General features: G+C 36.9%; 2 protein-coding genes across 2 annotated transcripts in view; one reads left to right on the top strand and one right to left on the bottom strand.

Moving 5' to 3' along the window:
• LOC134748615 (protein pellino) overlaps positions 1 to 15416 on the top strand; it is a 104513-nt gene that overhangs the window by 75267 nt on the left and 13830 nt on the right. The gene's annotated exons all lie outside the window — the stretch shown is intronic.
• LOC134748497 (uncharacterized) lies at positions 5954 to 9172 on the bottom strand. The gene is made up of 4 exons (XM_063683293.1): positions 8893 to 9172; positions 7583 to 7720; positions 7279 to 7499; positions 5954 to 6046 (listed from the first exon to the last, which is right to left on the bottom strand). Exons 1-4 carry the CDS (start codon positions 9020 to 9022, stop codon positions 5954 to 5956), a joined length of 582 nt encoding a protein of 193 aa, XP_063539363.1. The 5' UTR covers positions 9023 to 9172.

Here is a 15416-nt window from a genome sequence, read left to right on the forward strand (position 1 = left end):
GAGGCATTAATTTGTTGTAACATACAGCTGACGAAACGACACAGAGTTTAACAGCTAAGTGTTAAATAATGCCGTATCACCAAAATTATAAAACGATCCCTTTCTGTTAGCTAGAGGTAGAGGGCTGTTATTTTTGGCTATACAGTCGCGATTCTGCAATGTCAGTGAAGTTGAAATTTAAACCTCAATGTCTACAGACAAGTCGAGTGCTTCAGTCCGTCAAAATGGCAGATTCCCAAGTTTACCGTAGACGAAAAAAAAAACTCACCATACTCGGTGCAGCGCCAGACGTAGAACAAGCAAAGCAAACCGCCAACAAACTGTTTCACAGTTTGGCGAAAAATTAGATTAAGGTACTTATAATGTTGTAATTCTTGTAAAATTTTCAATAAAAAAAAATGAATTGATAAACATCTCAAGTTACGATTATGCGAGAAACACACGTCTTCCTCTTAACCCAAATTACTTCTGATTTACCTACTTTGCTCATATTTCGCGCGCGGTATAATTCCATTAATTAAAGTGCATATTTGCATTACAAAATGCATTTAATCCTAACGAAACTGAAATCCGCGAGATGCTTTTAGAAATTGAAGCCAGCGTATTTCGGCCAGCGTAGCGTGATTACATTTCTACGCATACATGCAGGTAGCATGTGTAGTTAGATAAACGCGGTTTGGAGGAACGTAACCGCGTGGATAACGGGACAGCATATATCACCCGTGTTAAAACAGCACGTAATACGAGCCCAAACGACTGTCTTATTTAACTTAACTTATATGGATAGGATAGTAAGAAAAACTATTAGGTAGGCTATTCGCATTATTGCGTCAGGCATAGAGTAACTTATACTAGAGCGGTACTGTCATAGTAAATTTTGTAACCCCAGTAAATTCACTGCCATCTGTCGACACACTTTAAAACTAAAATTGAAGATTTTGTAAAAATACGATAAAATGTATTTAAATATAGATAAATGATTTTTTTTATTTGCATTAATTATTTTTATAATTTTGACTTGACCCATGTTCTTTCACTGATATGCGTTAAAATTGTTAAATAACAAACGAAACCGTCAACGCCATCTATACGACTGTAGGCCAAAACTAGTAGCGCCCTCTGAACGAGAATCAAATTTTCTTGATTTTCGAGGCACGTTTTTTCCTTAGACTGTATCCATCTATTACGGAGTTATATCTATCTTTGCGTCAGGTAAAACTATAGGTGGTTGGTGGTCGTTAAGGGTGTTTGAATCAAATGCAGCTTGTATGTACTATCGGCCAAAGCCAGAGTCGACCACTTTCAAAACAGTATCGCTTGCAAACGTTGATTTTTGACTTGACCCGCCCCTAATTTGTTGACCAATGAGAAACAAAGATCCTTTTTTTTGTAAAGTAGCTGTCATTGTTTACAATCTTTACGTAGCTTGCACGTGTTTTGTCTAGTCTAGTCAGTTGCATCTTGCGCATCTAAAACGCACCACGTGTCTTAACCGTCGCAATTATGAATCACGGCAATTTGTCAACGTATGTGCGAAACCGTATAATTTCTTTAAGAGAAGAAGGATATAATATTAGTCAAATCTCGGAAGAATTACAAATTACGGTAAGTGAATATTTTTTTATTTATACAACTAACTACGCTGTGCAAAGATAAATAAAAAGTATTTATAGTATTATTAGGTTATTAAGATTTAGTTTTTTTTATTCATATATCCTGCTGTTTTAAGTTAAAAATTGGTTTTCAGTATACATGTGATCGATTACCTCACAATACTTCAACTACTTAATTATTAAAATTTTAAATAATATTATTCGTTGACTTATAGAGTAGAATTGTGTTATTTACATATACGCTTTATCACCTTGTAGCAGAAAACATTTTAGCTGTTTACATGGAGTGTTTAAACATGTAGTAGATATTAGTTCAATACGCAAAGGAGGGTTGCAAGCAACATATTTTGATCATTACATTTCTTTTTTTTAGAGAAATTCAGCACGCCGCTGGATTAAACGCTACGACGGAGAAGCAAGTTTAGAAAATCAACCCCGTCCCCAACCGCAACGCATTATTGCTGGCCAGCGTTTGGACCAACTGATCACCACCTATGAAGAGCATCCATTTACGCCTATTCGGCACTTTGCGGCGGCATTTGATTGTTCTCCGCAAACCGTGCGAAACGCTCTTCATAGGGTCGGCATCCACCACCGAAAGCCGGCAAAAAAAATTGTTTTGACAGATGTTCAAAAAGCAGCGCGCCTCAATTTCGCTCGAGATATGAGGGATTTTGATTTTTCACATGCCATATTTTCCGACGAGAAGTCTTTTAAGTCGAGCCAGGTGGGTCGCAAGAATTTATGGCGTGTGGATAATACACGATACGACCCGCGGAATGTGGTCCCATGTTTAGAGTCAGGAAGAGTTGTAGTTAACATGTGGGCGTGGATGAGTGCAGCTGGGCCGGGAGAGCTCGTATATTTACCCGAGAGGGCCAATGGCGCGAGTTATCTGGAGGTTCTGCAGGACACAATGGTGCCGTCAGTGAGGACAGTGTATCCGGAAGAAGACGTGCCTGAAGTAATATTCATACACGACAACTGCCCTATACACAAATGTCGCCTGGTGCAAAATTGGCTTCAACAGAAACCCAGTGGCATTAAAGCAATACCATGGCCCTCGCGCTCTCCGGATCTCAATCCCATTGAAAATCTTTGGTCCGTAATGGTCCAACGCTGGGATACGAGATCCGAAAGGACCAAAAACGCACTCGTCGCACATGTTAACGAGGTGTGGGACTCGTTGCGCGGATCAAATTTGTGCGAAAACCTTGTAGCCTCGATGCGGAGGAGATTGGATGCAGTCATAGACGCTGACGGGGCACTAACAAAATATTAACCGTGCTTTGCACAAAGCATTGAGGTAACTTTGTTTAAACAACGGTTAATATCAACGGTTAGTGGTTCATCGGTGTTTTACGCTATAGTCTTAAGTCACCTATGTTATTTACGTGTCAATATATTTATTTACGTTCATGCTAAAAATATTTGTTTAAAATGTCAGTTTTGTGTTATTGAGTATTAATTTGTTTTTTTTTTCTTGACGAACTTGAGACATGTGTTTGTTACCGACTGTCTTTCATGTGACCGTGTGTTGACTTTCATGTGTTGTTTACACTACGATTCATAAGAAAATTTGTGCAGTGGTTCATAGGTGTTAGTAATCTTGGCTGTAAGTATAAGTAATGTAGGGTTTAAGATCACTTAATTAATAACGTGTCAAGAAATTTAATTATGTGTATTTTTATATATAATTAGCATAAGTAGTATTATTAGATTAATTAGGTTAACTAGAATATATATTAGCTCAGGGTAAAATTTGGTTATATTTTGTTTCGAGTTGATGTTAATAGTGAGTGTGATAGTAACTTTAGTATAGTAACATAACTTAGTATAAGGGTATATAACTAAGTATAAGGCGAAAACAAGATACACTAGCTGATTCAATCTTACAAATTTTACAATATAATATTTTACGCCATTTATTCATTTTTTTATTCGACCCGATAATGCTCGATAGCAACGCAAAGGGCCCACATTGTATAGTGATTACGGTGTATCTGGGTTCTTTTTGCCGCCTTGCCCCGACTCGTAACCCATATTTTACTTGTTTAACCACATTTTAAGTTCGACACGCTGTAACAATCGGTATGATCAACACGTGCAATATGTTCACTTGGATTACTTGGATAGTTATAGATACAGTGATAATATGTGCTAGTGTGTGTTCTTCTTCAAATATTGTTGATTTATATTAATTTACTTTCTCTCATTTAATTTGGTGAAATTAATTAAATTAAATGTCATGTAAAATAAAAACAATATATATATAACTAAATAAGCCTACCCATTTCCTAATAAATAAAATCTTACATTTAAGACTTATATCTATAACCTATTTACTAATCGACTGAAGTACTGACATGTACTGAAGTAGGTCCATTTCCGCCACCGAGGGAAGACGATATTTTCATTGATATAGTAAATCTGAACCGTATTTCTGCATGGAATAGAGTCTACATAGCTCGCACATTTGCACGAGAAGAACCACTCTATGCAGCAATACGGTTGCAAAATGCCCCAATTGGTCAAGATTGATGCTAGTAGTATTCGCTCATTTTGGAGTTTTAGCGAAGGAAATGGTGGTGACACAAATAACGTAACGTTTACATTTATTAAGTCATCTACGGCCTGCTTATATTTAAGTAGGTATATTATTTAAGTTGTTTTTGTTAAGTATTATTGTTAATATTAGTCTAGTTTATATTATTCTTGTATATAATAAATGTATAAAAATAAATACTTTGTATTTTTTTGTTGGACCAAATTACGTAAGAAAGTAACTCATGTATTTGATAATAAGTGTTATAAAATAAATATTAAAACTAAAACTAACTACAATTATAATAACTAAAGCTAAAAATTCAAAATACCTAACAAAAATTTGTGCCCTTGGTAGGGTGCCCATCACGCAGGCAGCGTTCCCGCGCTGGATTGCTATGATTTTACCATTTTTTGCTAGAACTAAATATTGATTATTTGATCAGCAAAGTAAAAAACGATATAAGACTTGCATCGTATAAAATTTCAGTAATCGAACTATTTGAGTACTTATGAACAGACGGGGTATAGTTAAAAAAATAGTCGCGGCTAATACTCGCGGCATTTTAGTTTGGTGTGAATCTATTGTCTCATATTTTTCTTTGACAGCATGCCGGCACTATAACTTGCCTAACATAGCAAACACCTGCAGAACAATTACGCCGTGCACCAATTACTGCTTGCCTGATGAATGCAGCCCGGACCTAATATTCGAAACCTAAGCAATAAACTAACCCAAATGGCAGTTTAATGCGTTCCAGATGCGTCTCTTTTTCTTAATAGTACGCAACAAAGTATTGCTGCGTAAATGCGAGCGCTTAGTTTTTTCTTTTGTCTCTCCTGAGTCCTTACTCCTTATCCTTAAACCTTGTCGGCTAGCTTTGAGATAGCTAATAACGTGAAATTTATCACAATACAATAGAATAAAAATAGTTTGCCGGGAGTAAAATAAAAATAGTCCATATAAAATGATTCAAATTTATTAATAACTTAAACATATACCTATCATGCAATACAGTAAATTAAAATAAATTAACCTATTCAAAAGTAAAATTAAGGTGTCGGCATGGTCGCTGTGACAACTGAAAATAAAAATTAATCGTTTAATGAAGATGATGGTGTGAACGTAGTAATAGGGTCCCGTTTTCACCCTTTGGCTACACAGGCTACACTACACGGTACACGGTAGCACGGCATTGAGGATCGGCCATAGATAAGTTTTCGAACGTAAAAAACTCAACACGGACCCCACCAGAATTATGCGGTTCTCATAAGATATTACATATTTGATATGAGAAACCACATATGTTTATCTTACCCTGTGTTCACATTCCTTCTTGACCATCTCTGTATGCTGGTTTGTATACAGGCTGGCTAAAAAATAAGTGCATTCCCGTTGCCAGGGAGGTTTTGGGATTATACTGAGCATCTTTTACTATGGGACCAACCCCGAAATCGCGAAAAAAATTTAACTGTTCCATACATTTTGGCTGGTCCATTTTTTATGGGAGGTATATATAATTTATAATATTATAATTTATAATATAATAATTTATCATATTTATATTTGATATGTTGCATCTTGAATAAATATCTGGGCATGCCATTTTCATATTTATATATGCCATACGGGGACCAACATATTTTGAGCTTTCTGTTCCAACAGTTGGTATACTAGTCTAGGGCTCAAAAATATTATGGTTCTCGCATAGACTGTTCAAACAAAGGGCTGTTTGTTCTTTGAACGAACCTAATATTCATATATGTATCAATATTCAACACTGGCTTACTATAATCTAATACTTAGTATAAGCCCATTGTTGTAGACTCTCAAAACGCAAAGGCAGTTGCTTGAGGACTTTGAGAGAGACAGGCAAGGCAGTGAGATGCTGTAAAGAGTAGGTAAATGTAACATTAGTAAATTAGGATAGTGACTTTCTAGTTTCAAAATGGTGATATTTATGGACGTAGAACGTGTTTTAGATAGGTATGATTATATTTTTATGTTAGATATTGGACTTATTTGGCCGTGGGACCTTACACATTTTGTTTTGAGGCGAGAGTGTTATTGTGGATTAGAAATCGAGCGACAAGGACAATTGGATCATTTTATTGTTGACATTAGTTTTGGAGTTAATGTTTTAATTTTAGTTGACCAACCGTACTTTTGGTGTAGTGTGTGTCGAAGGTGCATATACGACCACCAATTACCGGAGGAGTGCGAAGTGTGTGAAGAAAAAAGTAAGGGCTAAACTGCGTTTACCGGGTGCGTATATATATATTTAAATGTATGTATTTATTTATTGGACCAATAAACTATCCTACCTATTTCCTAATAAATAAAATCTTGCGTGTTCAGATCACGTCGGGGTCACCAATGTGGCAGTCGGGGTTTGGTAATGTGTTGGGATTGTTAGAAATAAAAGTCCATACGCGGTAACAATAATTAATCTATATTAAAAACTAAAAACTAAACTTACACAAATAACACAAACAAATTACACTTACACAAGTCGCATTTAACACTTATATCTAAAACCATAAGCCATTATAACAGATTGCCTACTGAACTAAAAATCATTACGGATCACTCGGTGTTTCATAGGGAATTGAAAATATTTTTATTGAGAGGTTGCTTTTACAAAGTGGATGAAATTTTTGATAATATTTAAGATTTAGGCTTATTATATTATGATTACACTAAGTTTTTAATAATTATAATTTTTTGAATAAATGTATGACTATAAGGTTATACTCATACATTTATTAAAAAAATATAATAATAAGTAGGCTTATTTACTAATTTAATACGTGATGGCCGCGGCTTCACGGCGGCGGCTGTCTGCAATAACAAAATATATAGGTTAACATTGATGCTATAGTAGTATTCGCTCATTTTGTAGTTTTAGCGAAGGAAGTGGTTATTTACGTTGCCAAATTTAAAGCATAGACCTTCACTCACTTTCGTTCGCTTCGGTCCAATTTTTTTGTCGAGATAGTTTTAGGAAATTATTTAAAATGGCGGAGTTGACACAAATGACGTAGGTGCCATTGGCATCTATTCTAAGACGCATAGAACCATTGCGGCTCGTTACAAAAACGATCGTGAATATCAACATACCCTAGTAGGGTTTCCTGCAAAGCATGCACCCTGGCGCCGCGCAGGGTAATGCTGCGGTCGGCGGCCGGGTGCGTCGGTCTTGACGCCCCGGAATAGCAACCGGCCGCGACCTGGTCCGCCCCGAGCCCGGCCTTGAGGGTCGAATACGGCGCGCAACCCCAACCGGGGTCGGTGGCGGGGTCGGCGGTATTGAAGCCGCCGAGGGTTCCATCTGAGGCCCTCTAACAAAAAGCGAAACAAAATGAAAATTTCAACGATAATGTCACGCAAGGGGAAACTAAGACTTAGTACTGAACGTTCTTACCTAAGGCAAAGGCGCAGGGGCATGCCGCACCCCCAGCATGTTTCAGCTGCCGGCGACGACGCCGGCTGCTCTGCTGCTTGTGCCTCTGCGCCCTCCGCCTCGTCCTCCGCACCCTCTCGCTGTCTTCGTGTCCTGAAGCTTCAAGCAAACATATCCCATTATGAATTTGTAAATTTACATAACTCGAATATGTATTATATAGTTACAGAACTTACCTAAGGCATTGAAAAATGTCTCTCAAAAAATCCATTATTTTATTTAGTTATATATGTTCGGTTCGGGCCTCGTCACTGAACTGAACAAGAGCATCGTAGAGATCGAGCTTACAGTTTACCAATTATCATTTTGTTTATTATATCATATTTCTCAAAGAGTTGTTTTGGGAACTCTCAACACCGCCGAATAACGAAATAGGAAACCCTTTAAGGTCCGCCACACCGCCATCTTAATACTTACAACAACATAAGGGTCAGCATAAATTATAATCAAACTAGCAGTTTCCCGCGACTCGTCTGCGTGGAATAACCCTTTAAAAGCTTCCAACTTTTCTGGGATAAAAACTATGCTATGTCCATTCCCGGGACTCCAACTATATACGAAATTTCAACTTAATCGGTTTAGCTAGCGCTAACGAGTGCGGCCGAGTCAAACAGACATTCAGTAAACAGAGTTATTACGTAACTTACTAATAAAACTTAAGCCTAAATAATGGGTTAAAGGCGCGGGCGCTGTATCCTAGAACTCATTATGGCTTGTTTAAAAAAAGCTTCCAAGTATGGTCGAACAATTATTTAACGGCCACCAGATGTGTATCTTTCTATCATAGAATGACTTTTACCTGACCCATAATTATTATTTGCAAACAGTTATTTTAGTCATGGTTATTTTTTTAACCAAGACACAAACAGATATGCTCTTCTTAATTATGCTATATTTTAAAGAAATAGTTATAATTATACGATTATTATATTTACCCATGATTATTTTAGTACAAAGTTCATTTTTTATTTTATTTTAAATGTTTATCAAGTCTGTTCTTAAAACTGTTCACAGAGGGAGCACTTATAACTGTCTTTATTACCTTAAACGTTAAACTTATTTATTACCGATCCTCAATACCGTGTAGCATTCATATACACTTTTTTTTAACATCATTTTCACAAGTAATTTTCCACCCATTGGAACCATATTAGCGGATTATCACAAACAAGAAGCATTTACTATTACAGTAATAATAAAATAACTAGGCAACATTAGAAAACAAATTGACTTAACTACAATAGGTAAGTAACTAATTATTTAAAACAAACCTCGTGTGCTCTTCCGATGCGTTATCTCCTTCCTGCTAGAGTCCTTCAGTCCACTTTCGCAAACAAAAAAAGGTCCTCGCGCCGTGATCATAATATTTTTTATAGCCATTGCTTCGTGTTTCAGAGTCATCTACAATAAATAAGTGATAAATATTAAGTAGTCTTTATAGTTAACATTATCGACTACCATCAGCATCACGTGTCGAATAATTTACTTACCATGAAATATCACAAATTCACAAGACAGCGGAGTATTAGTAATAGGGTCCCGTTTTTACCCTTTGGGTACGGAACCCTAAAAACGTGATTTTTTTGCGTAATGTTATGGAACCCATCGTCGGTTTTTATTGTAGTTTCGATGTTATTACTCACATATAAATGTAAAAGAAAATTGACATCTTTTACACGACTGCCCGAAAAAGGAGAAAATTGTAATCATGGCATGTCATACTAACATATAACATAAGTCAGTCCCTAGACTACAAGAAAAAATAGCTATTACAGAAAAGCGCGTTATTGTTATGCAAAAGAGAATTGTGGTAAACATTTCACTTATGTTGCAGAGGGAATTGATTTGTTAGCTGTTATCGACTGAACTTGAGAGTGCCAGAACTAAAGTGGCTAAAACTTAAATTTATTAACACTTCGAACAATCCAAAATATTTTAACATCGTCTCGACGTCATTTGGTCTTGTGAGATCTTACGTGAAACAGGAGACTTGTGTTTGTGTTCTAAAATGGAAAGAAAGTAAGTACTCATGGAATAATATTGTATTTAAAAATAAAGTTAAATCACCAATTTTGGATATTGATACCCTAGTGCCCATATGACTGTGCGGAAGTTCCGAAAAAAGTTAAGATTTCAGTGAAATGGTGATTACACTATAGTATGCTCACTGGTGCAAAGATATTTATTTTTCTACAAAATAAGTCACAATTGACCACTAGGGTATCGATATACGTAGTATTAATACCTTATCATTTGCACATATTAGGATTTAGACATAGTGATTTAGTTCTAATTAATGACGTGATATTGGAAGATCAAAATTAAGATAACAACTAACTGCCACTGTCAAATCTGTTCTAATTTTATTCTAGATCGGTTATATTTTTGGTCTCTATTTCTGAGCGCTCCCCAGCGCTTACACATTTCTGTTTGGCGTAATGGTTGACTGGGAGAGAATACGTTAAGGCATGCCTTTTGAACTCTTTTTGTGTGCATTGTGCAATAAAGTTTAAAATAAGTAATAAACTGTTTATTCTGTTTGCAGCGGAATTAATACGCCACCACCGTCATCGCCGGACGGTGTAACACCACCGCCGACACCGGAGGCGTCGACTTCGTCGGCGAGCGAACTGGACTCGCCGCCGAGGTCACCTACACTGCCGCCAACACCACCACCTGACCTTGTGGCGGCTGTTATATGGTGGCCACCGGCTCCTCTGCAGGAGCGGAGGCACAGCGCTCCTTTTTAATTTACTATGGGACCACAATTAAATAATAAAACAGTTCTATAGTAGTATTATTTCTAATTCTTTGTTGAACTTGTTCCTCCATTGTTGTTGCTCCATTATTTTTTTTTGAAATTTTCAACCTAACCAGTCAGTAAGATAAAAAGGTGGCTCGACAAAAGGCAAATTCACACCAGAGTTCTTTAGATTTAAATTTACAACGTTTGTTGTATGGGAGCCCCACTTAAATATTTATTTTATTCTGTTTTTAGGATTTGTTGTTATAGCGGCAACAGAAATACATCATCTGTGAAAATTACAACTGTCTAGCTATCACGGTTCATGAGATACAGCCTGGTGATAGATGGACAGACAGACGGACGGACAGCGGAGTCTTAGTAATAGGATCCCGTTTTTTATTACTGTTTGGGTAAGGAACCCTAACAATTGAATTTTTAATGAAATGTTTTATTTCATGTTTTATAGATGTTTGTAAAATTTGGTAAGTAATTACCTACAATTATCATGAGTGCTATAGAGAACTTGAAACGTCGAAATTGAATATTCCAATAATATTCAAATATGTAATACGGATAGTAATCCGTGACACAATCTATTTATTTATTAAATTTTATATTGAGGTATGGTGGCATATTAAAATGATGTAACAATCCTTTCCAGGGCCACCGTAAGATATCATGATATAAAGAAAAATAAAACCCATCGCGGCTCAAAGGATCGAAAGCCAGATGGGTAAAGCCGTCGAGATTGTTAATTTTTGTCTGAACCAAATCTTCCAGTTCGTTTTCATCGAATATGTAAGCACTACTGGCGTTGTTGTTAGTTGATTCTATAAAGCAATGCTTGTTTCCCCATTTCGCAAACTTAATAAAAGTTGGTGTTTCTATAACATTTTTGCATTTTCATCAAACCCTCCTAATTTTGGTTAAAAATGCCGTGGCCGTATTCTCCGAGTGCTTTTAAACTATCAATTATTTTCATATTTAAACATTTACAAAAATACGTTTAAAACGTTTGAAAGATTAGACACACTATCATTTTATTCAATTTGTAATACGCATTTGTAATACGTATTAATATATTTATAACATTTTGCTGTTATTCTTATTGGACCACTGTTTACATTCTGACAGAAAATCACAAAAAACTTCAAAAGAAATTCTAGTGGTCCGCCCCCAAATTTCATTGGTGGACAAAAGCTGACGAGCCTCGGGCAGATGTTCCCGCTTCAAACAAAATGCGCCTTTAAGGTGGTCGACTCTGGCTTTGGCCGATAGTACATTCAAAGCGAGCTGCAGTAGTATTTTCTGGACGTTTCCAGTAAGAATTAGGCTTGGTGTTGTCGGCTCAGTTTATCAGATATTTCTTGTGAATTGGTGGAAAAGATTGTATCTTTTGGCAAAGCATGATGTGCAAATGAATAACATTAAACTAAGAGACCTGCATTTTAGATAGCAGTTGGAATAGAACTACTGATGATGTCAACTACTGTCTGTAGGACGCAATCGGTTAGCGTGTAATCTCGGCCATCTTTGCCCTCGTCACGGTCTCGTCAATTCTGTGGTTTAGAAAAAATCTCCGGTTACTGCTGCTTTTACGAAATGGGTTTAATGTCGCTCAGTAGATTGATCTTACGCAATGGATCTAAAATGACGTCTTGAAATCGACTCTTGTTTGTATTTTGTATGCTATAAACTATTTAGGTACCACTTCTTATCAGTATCACTGATGCTGGTGAGTGAGTTATTTTGAACCACTTGAGCTAATTCGGTTTTTGAATCTTTATCTCAATATATCATAGTTCGATTCAGTTTTCCCTTTGTCTTGGCTATTGACCATCTTTTAAATATATTTTGGCCTTTGGGACATACATATTTCATTTTAACGTAGCATACTCTACAAGATTAGGACATTGCCATAATGAATATTATTGTTATGATATGACTTACTAACAAGAATTTGACATATACTACATCGTAGTTTAATACAAGACGACTCAAAATATTTGTTTAAAATAAAAAACAAAATAAACGACAATCGTTGTTATATTATCGTGTTGTGCTGGGAAATACGTTGTTTATATAGGTTTGAATATTACATAAATTATACTTAGGAATATCCGCTCGCATAATTTTACTAAAGGTCATGGCGATTTATTTCTCCGTACTAAGCCACTTGGACTAACCATTCAATATTTCAAAGCGGCTAAAGGTCCCTTTATTAGGGGGACTCTTGAGCGTTGGAGAAATATTACGTTAAAACCGACCGTCTCTGTACTTAAATAATAAACCGGACTAAAAAACGGGAGTCACTGTCGTTTCAAATTCAAGTCCAAAAAAATATACTACAGTCCTTGTCATGTCAAGCAAACACGGCGATGACAATGACCGAGCTCCTCAGAAGGAAAACGCCATCGCCATAGAGATAATGACTGTAAAATACGCTTGAATATTCTTCTAATCTTCGAGAACTATGTGACAAATATTCCAGTTAGTGTGGACTACGTTCGTAAAACAGGTGAAGACCATTTTGTTGATTCGCCACACATTTCGGGTTAACGCGCTTGAATGGCTTACATCATTTCTTATCTCGGAACTGCATCGGATTTGTACATTTTATATTTTATACCTTTGGAAAAGTGTAATTGACTTATAGTGTTAGCGGTACGCCAAAAAATGCAAATTGTGTTAAATGCATGAAAATCAGTCAATTAAAAGCATGAAAAGCATGAAAATGAATCAATTTGTCCCGTAGCACCATTAAAAAAAGGAGTTATATGACGTCATCTTTTTTTAATATATGGGATTTTTTTTTTGTTCAGAAACCTATCGTATGTGGTATTAAATGAAAGGGATTTTTGAGCCGATGCTAGTAATATACCACATCATTATATTTCAGTTTTTTTGTTAGAATTAAAATAATTTTCAAAACACACCAAGTTTGGGCTTAATGCTGCATGCACGTAAGCCCAAACTTGGTATGTTTTGTAAATTATTATTATTCTAATAAAAGAAAAAACTGACTGAAATGTACCATTTGATACCACACACGATACCTAGGTATCTAAACAAAAAAAAACCCATACAAAACAAAGATGACGTCATAACTCCTCTCCGATATTTTTTTCAGTGCTACGGGTCAAATTGATTCAAATGGCCTAAAAATCAATCATACCGATTTTCATACTTTAACATAATTTGCAGCATTTTATTGAATTTCGGGGTGTACCGCTAGGACCATTAAAAGAAACCCTATTAAGGTTGAATTGGCTTAAAATGAAAATGACCTTCTTAGAAACCTACTTAAAGTAGGGTTCATATTCGGTGGCGAGACTGGCGAGAACGTTGTCGCGTCTTTGACCTTTGCTTAGTCAAGCCCAAGCGCGATATCATTTCACTGCACGATGCGGAAAGTGATGCATATCTCTCAAAGCGTCTAGACCACGACTAACTAAGCTATTTGGATTAGGATATGAAGATGGCAGATACATATAAGCATACGGCAGCGGTACCAAGACCACAAACACGTGGACGGTACACGATTATGGCACGAACAGTGCGGGTTGTTTTGTTCGTATCGCTTACCGAGTGCCGGTGAGGTGTGATTCGTAACAACTTTGCATAATCAGAGCTCATTGCTACATCTATGTATATTGCCTGTTAATCTATGCCTTAAGGGGCTCACAGATTATCAGTCCGCCGGACGATATCGGCCTGTCAGTTAGAACAAAAATTTGACAGTTCGCTTGGGGATCGTAAGCGATGGTTATAACATCTTAGGAGTGTTGAAGTGAAACCAGTATAAATGCACTCTCCGTTGTTACCGATCTTATAGCCCTAGTTAAACTGCTATTGATCCTTCGACTGCCGGGGCAGTGGGAACGCAGCAGGGCATGCACCAATGCCCTTGCAACTGTATGACGTCGTGACGCAAGCCCGACGCGTCACGTTACCCAACCACGGCAATGCGGCCTCGGACACGCTAATCCGCACTAAGCCTGCCACTTAAACTTGGCGACTTCAGGCCTTTCCAGGCAGAATTGATCTTAATGCTTTGGCGCTCGATTTGGATGGATCAAGGACTTGAACGATGAAGATTCGTGTTGGCCTACATTTCTGCAACTTGAAACCTATTTCCCCGCAGCAATGATCTGCATTCTTTGGATATCGATTCAAATGAGCACCGGTAGTAAATGTAGCAATACTTGCTCTTAGCTACTAAGTATATTACACTTCGGCAAAGCTTATTTTTGCCATCCTTATCTAAATTAAAAGCAAAATATACCTCTTCGGTCATCGTAGGGTGAGTTCCAGTCTAAAAACCGTGGTATGCAGTTCTTTTGAGGCGTAACTAAGGCGTAAAATAACATTAAGTATGTAAGTACATATGGAGACAGACCAACTGCTAATTTTTGGCAATTAGGCATTCCTATTACTTATTCCTTCTGAAGTATAGTCACCAGTCACCAATGTTGCCACATATTGTAGGTAGTTACTCGTATGTATTCATAATCCCAACAATGAGATTGATCAGCGACATGGCCAACAAGACAGCGTGACATGTTTATGCAAGTCTTAACATTATGTATGGCGCAACCAATAACCTGCTCAAAAGCATTAATAATAATGCGCTCCACGTACCAACAAATCTTTAAAGACATCTAATCCTTGGAATTATTCACGTGTGTCCACGGCTTTTCTATAGGCCCGCTTTAATTTCGCGGTCCCCCTTAACCTTCGAACGCCATTGAAATCCAGCCATGCTTACGTACTCTCGAAATTAATTCCAAGATCATTTGTACGAATTCCCTCTCGAAACAGTTATTTAAAACATTAAATTGCGGTGTGAACCCAAATATTATGTTAAACCGAAGTTGTACAAGCGTGTATGGCTTCGCTGTTAGATTGGCAATATTTGACACTTGAGTAAATTATATTCTGCTGGCTAGATTTACTAGTATTGAGGTGTATACTCGCGGAGTTGAATGCACATTTGACCCATTTCAATTCCACTTACCGGCTTGCACAGAACCTACTTGGTGGTAGGTC

Source organism: Cydia strobilella, chromosome 16 (assembly GCF_947568885.1).
Source record: "Cydia strobilella chromosome 16, ilCydStro3.1, whole genome shotgun sequence".
NCBI lineage: Eukaryota > Metazoa > Arthropoda > Insecta > Lepidoptera > Tortricidae > Cydia > Cydia strobilella.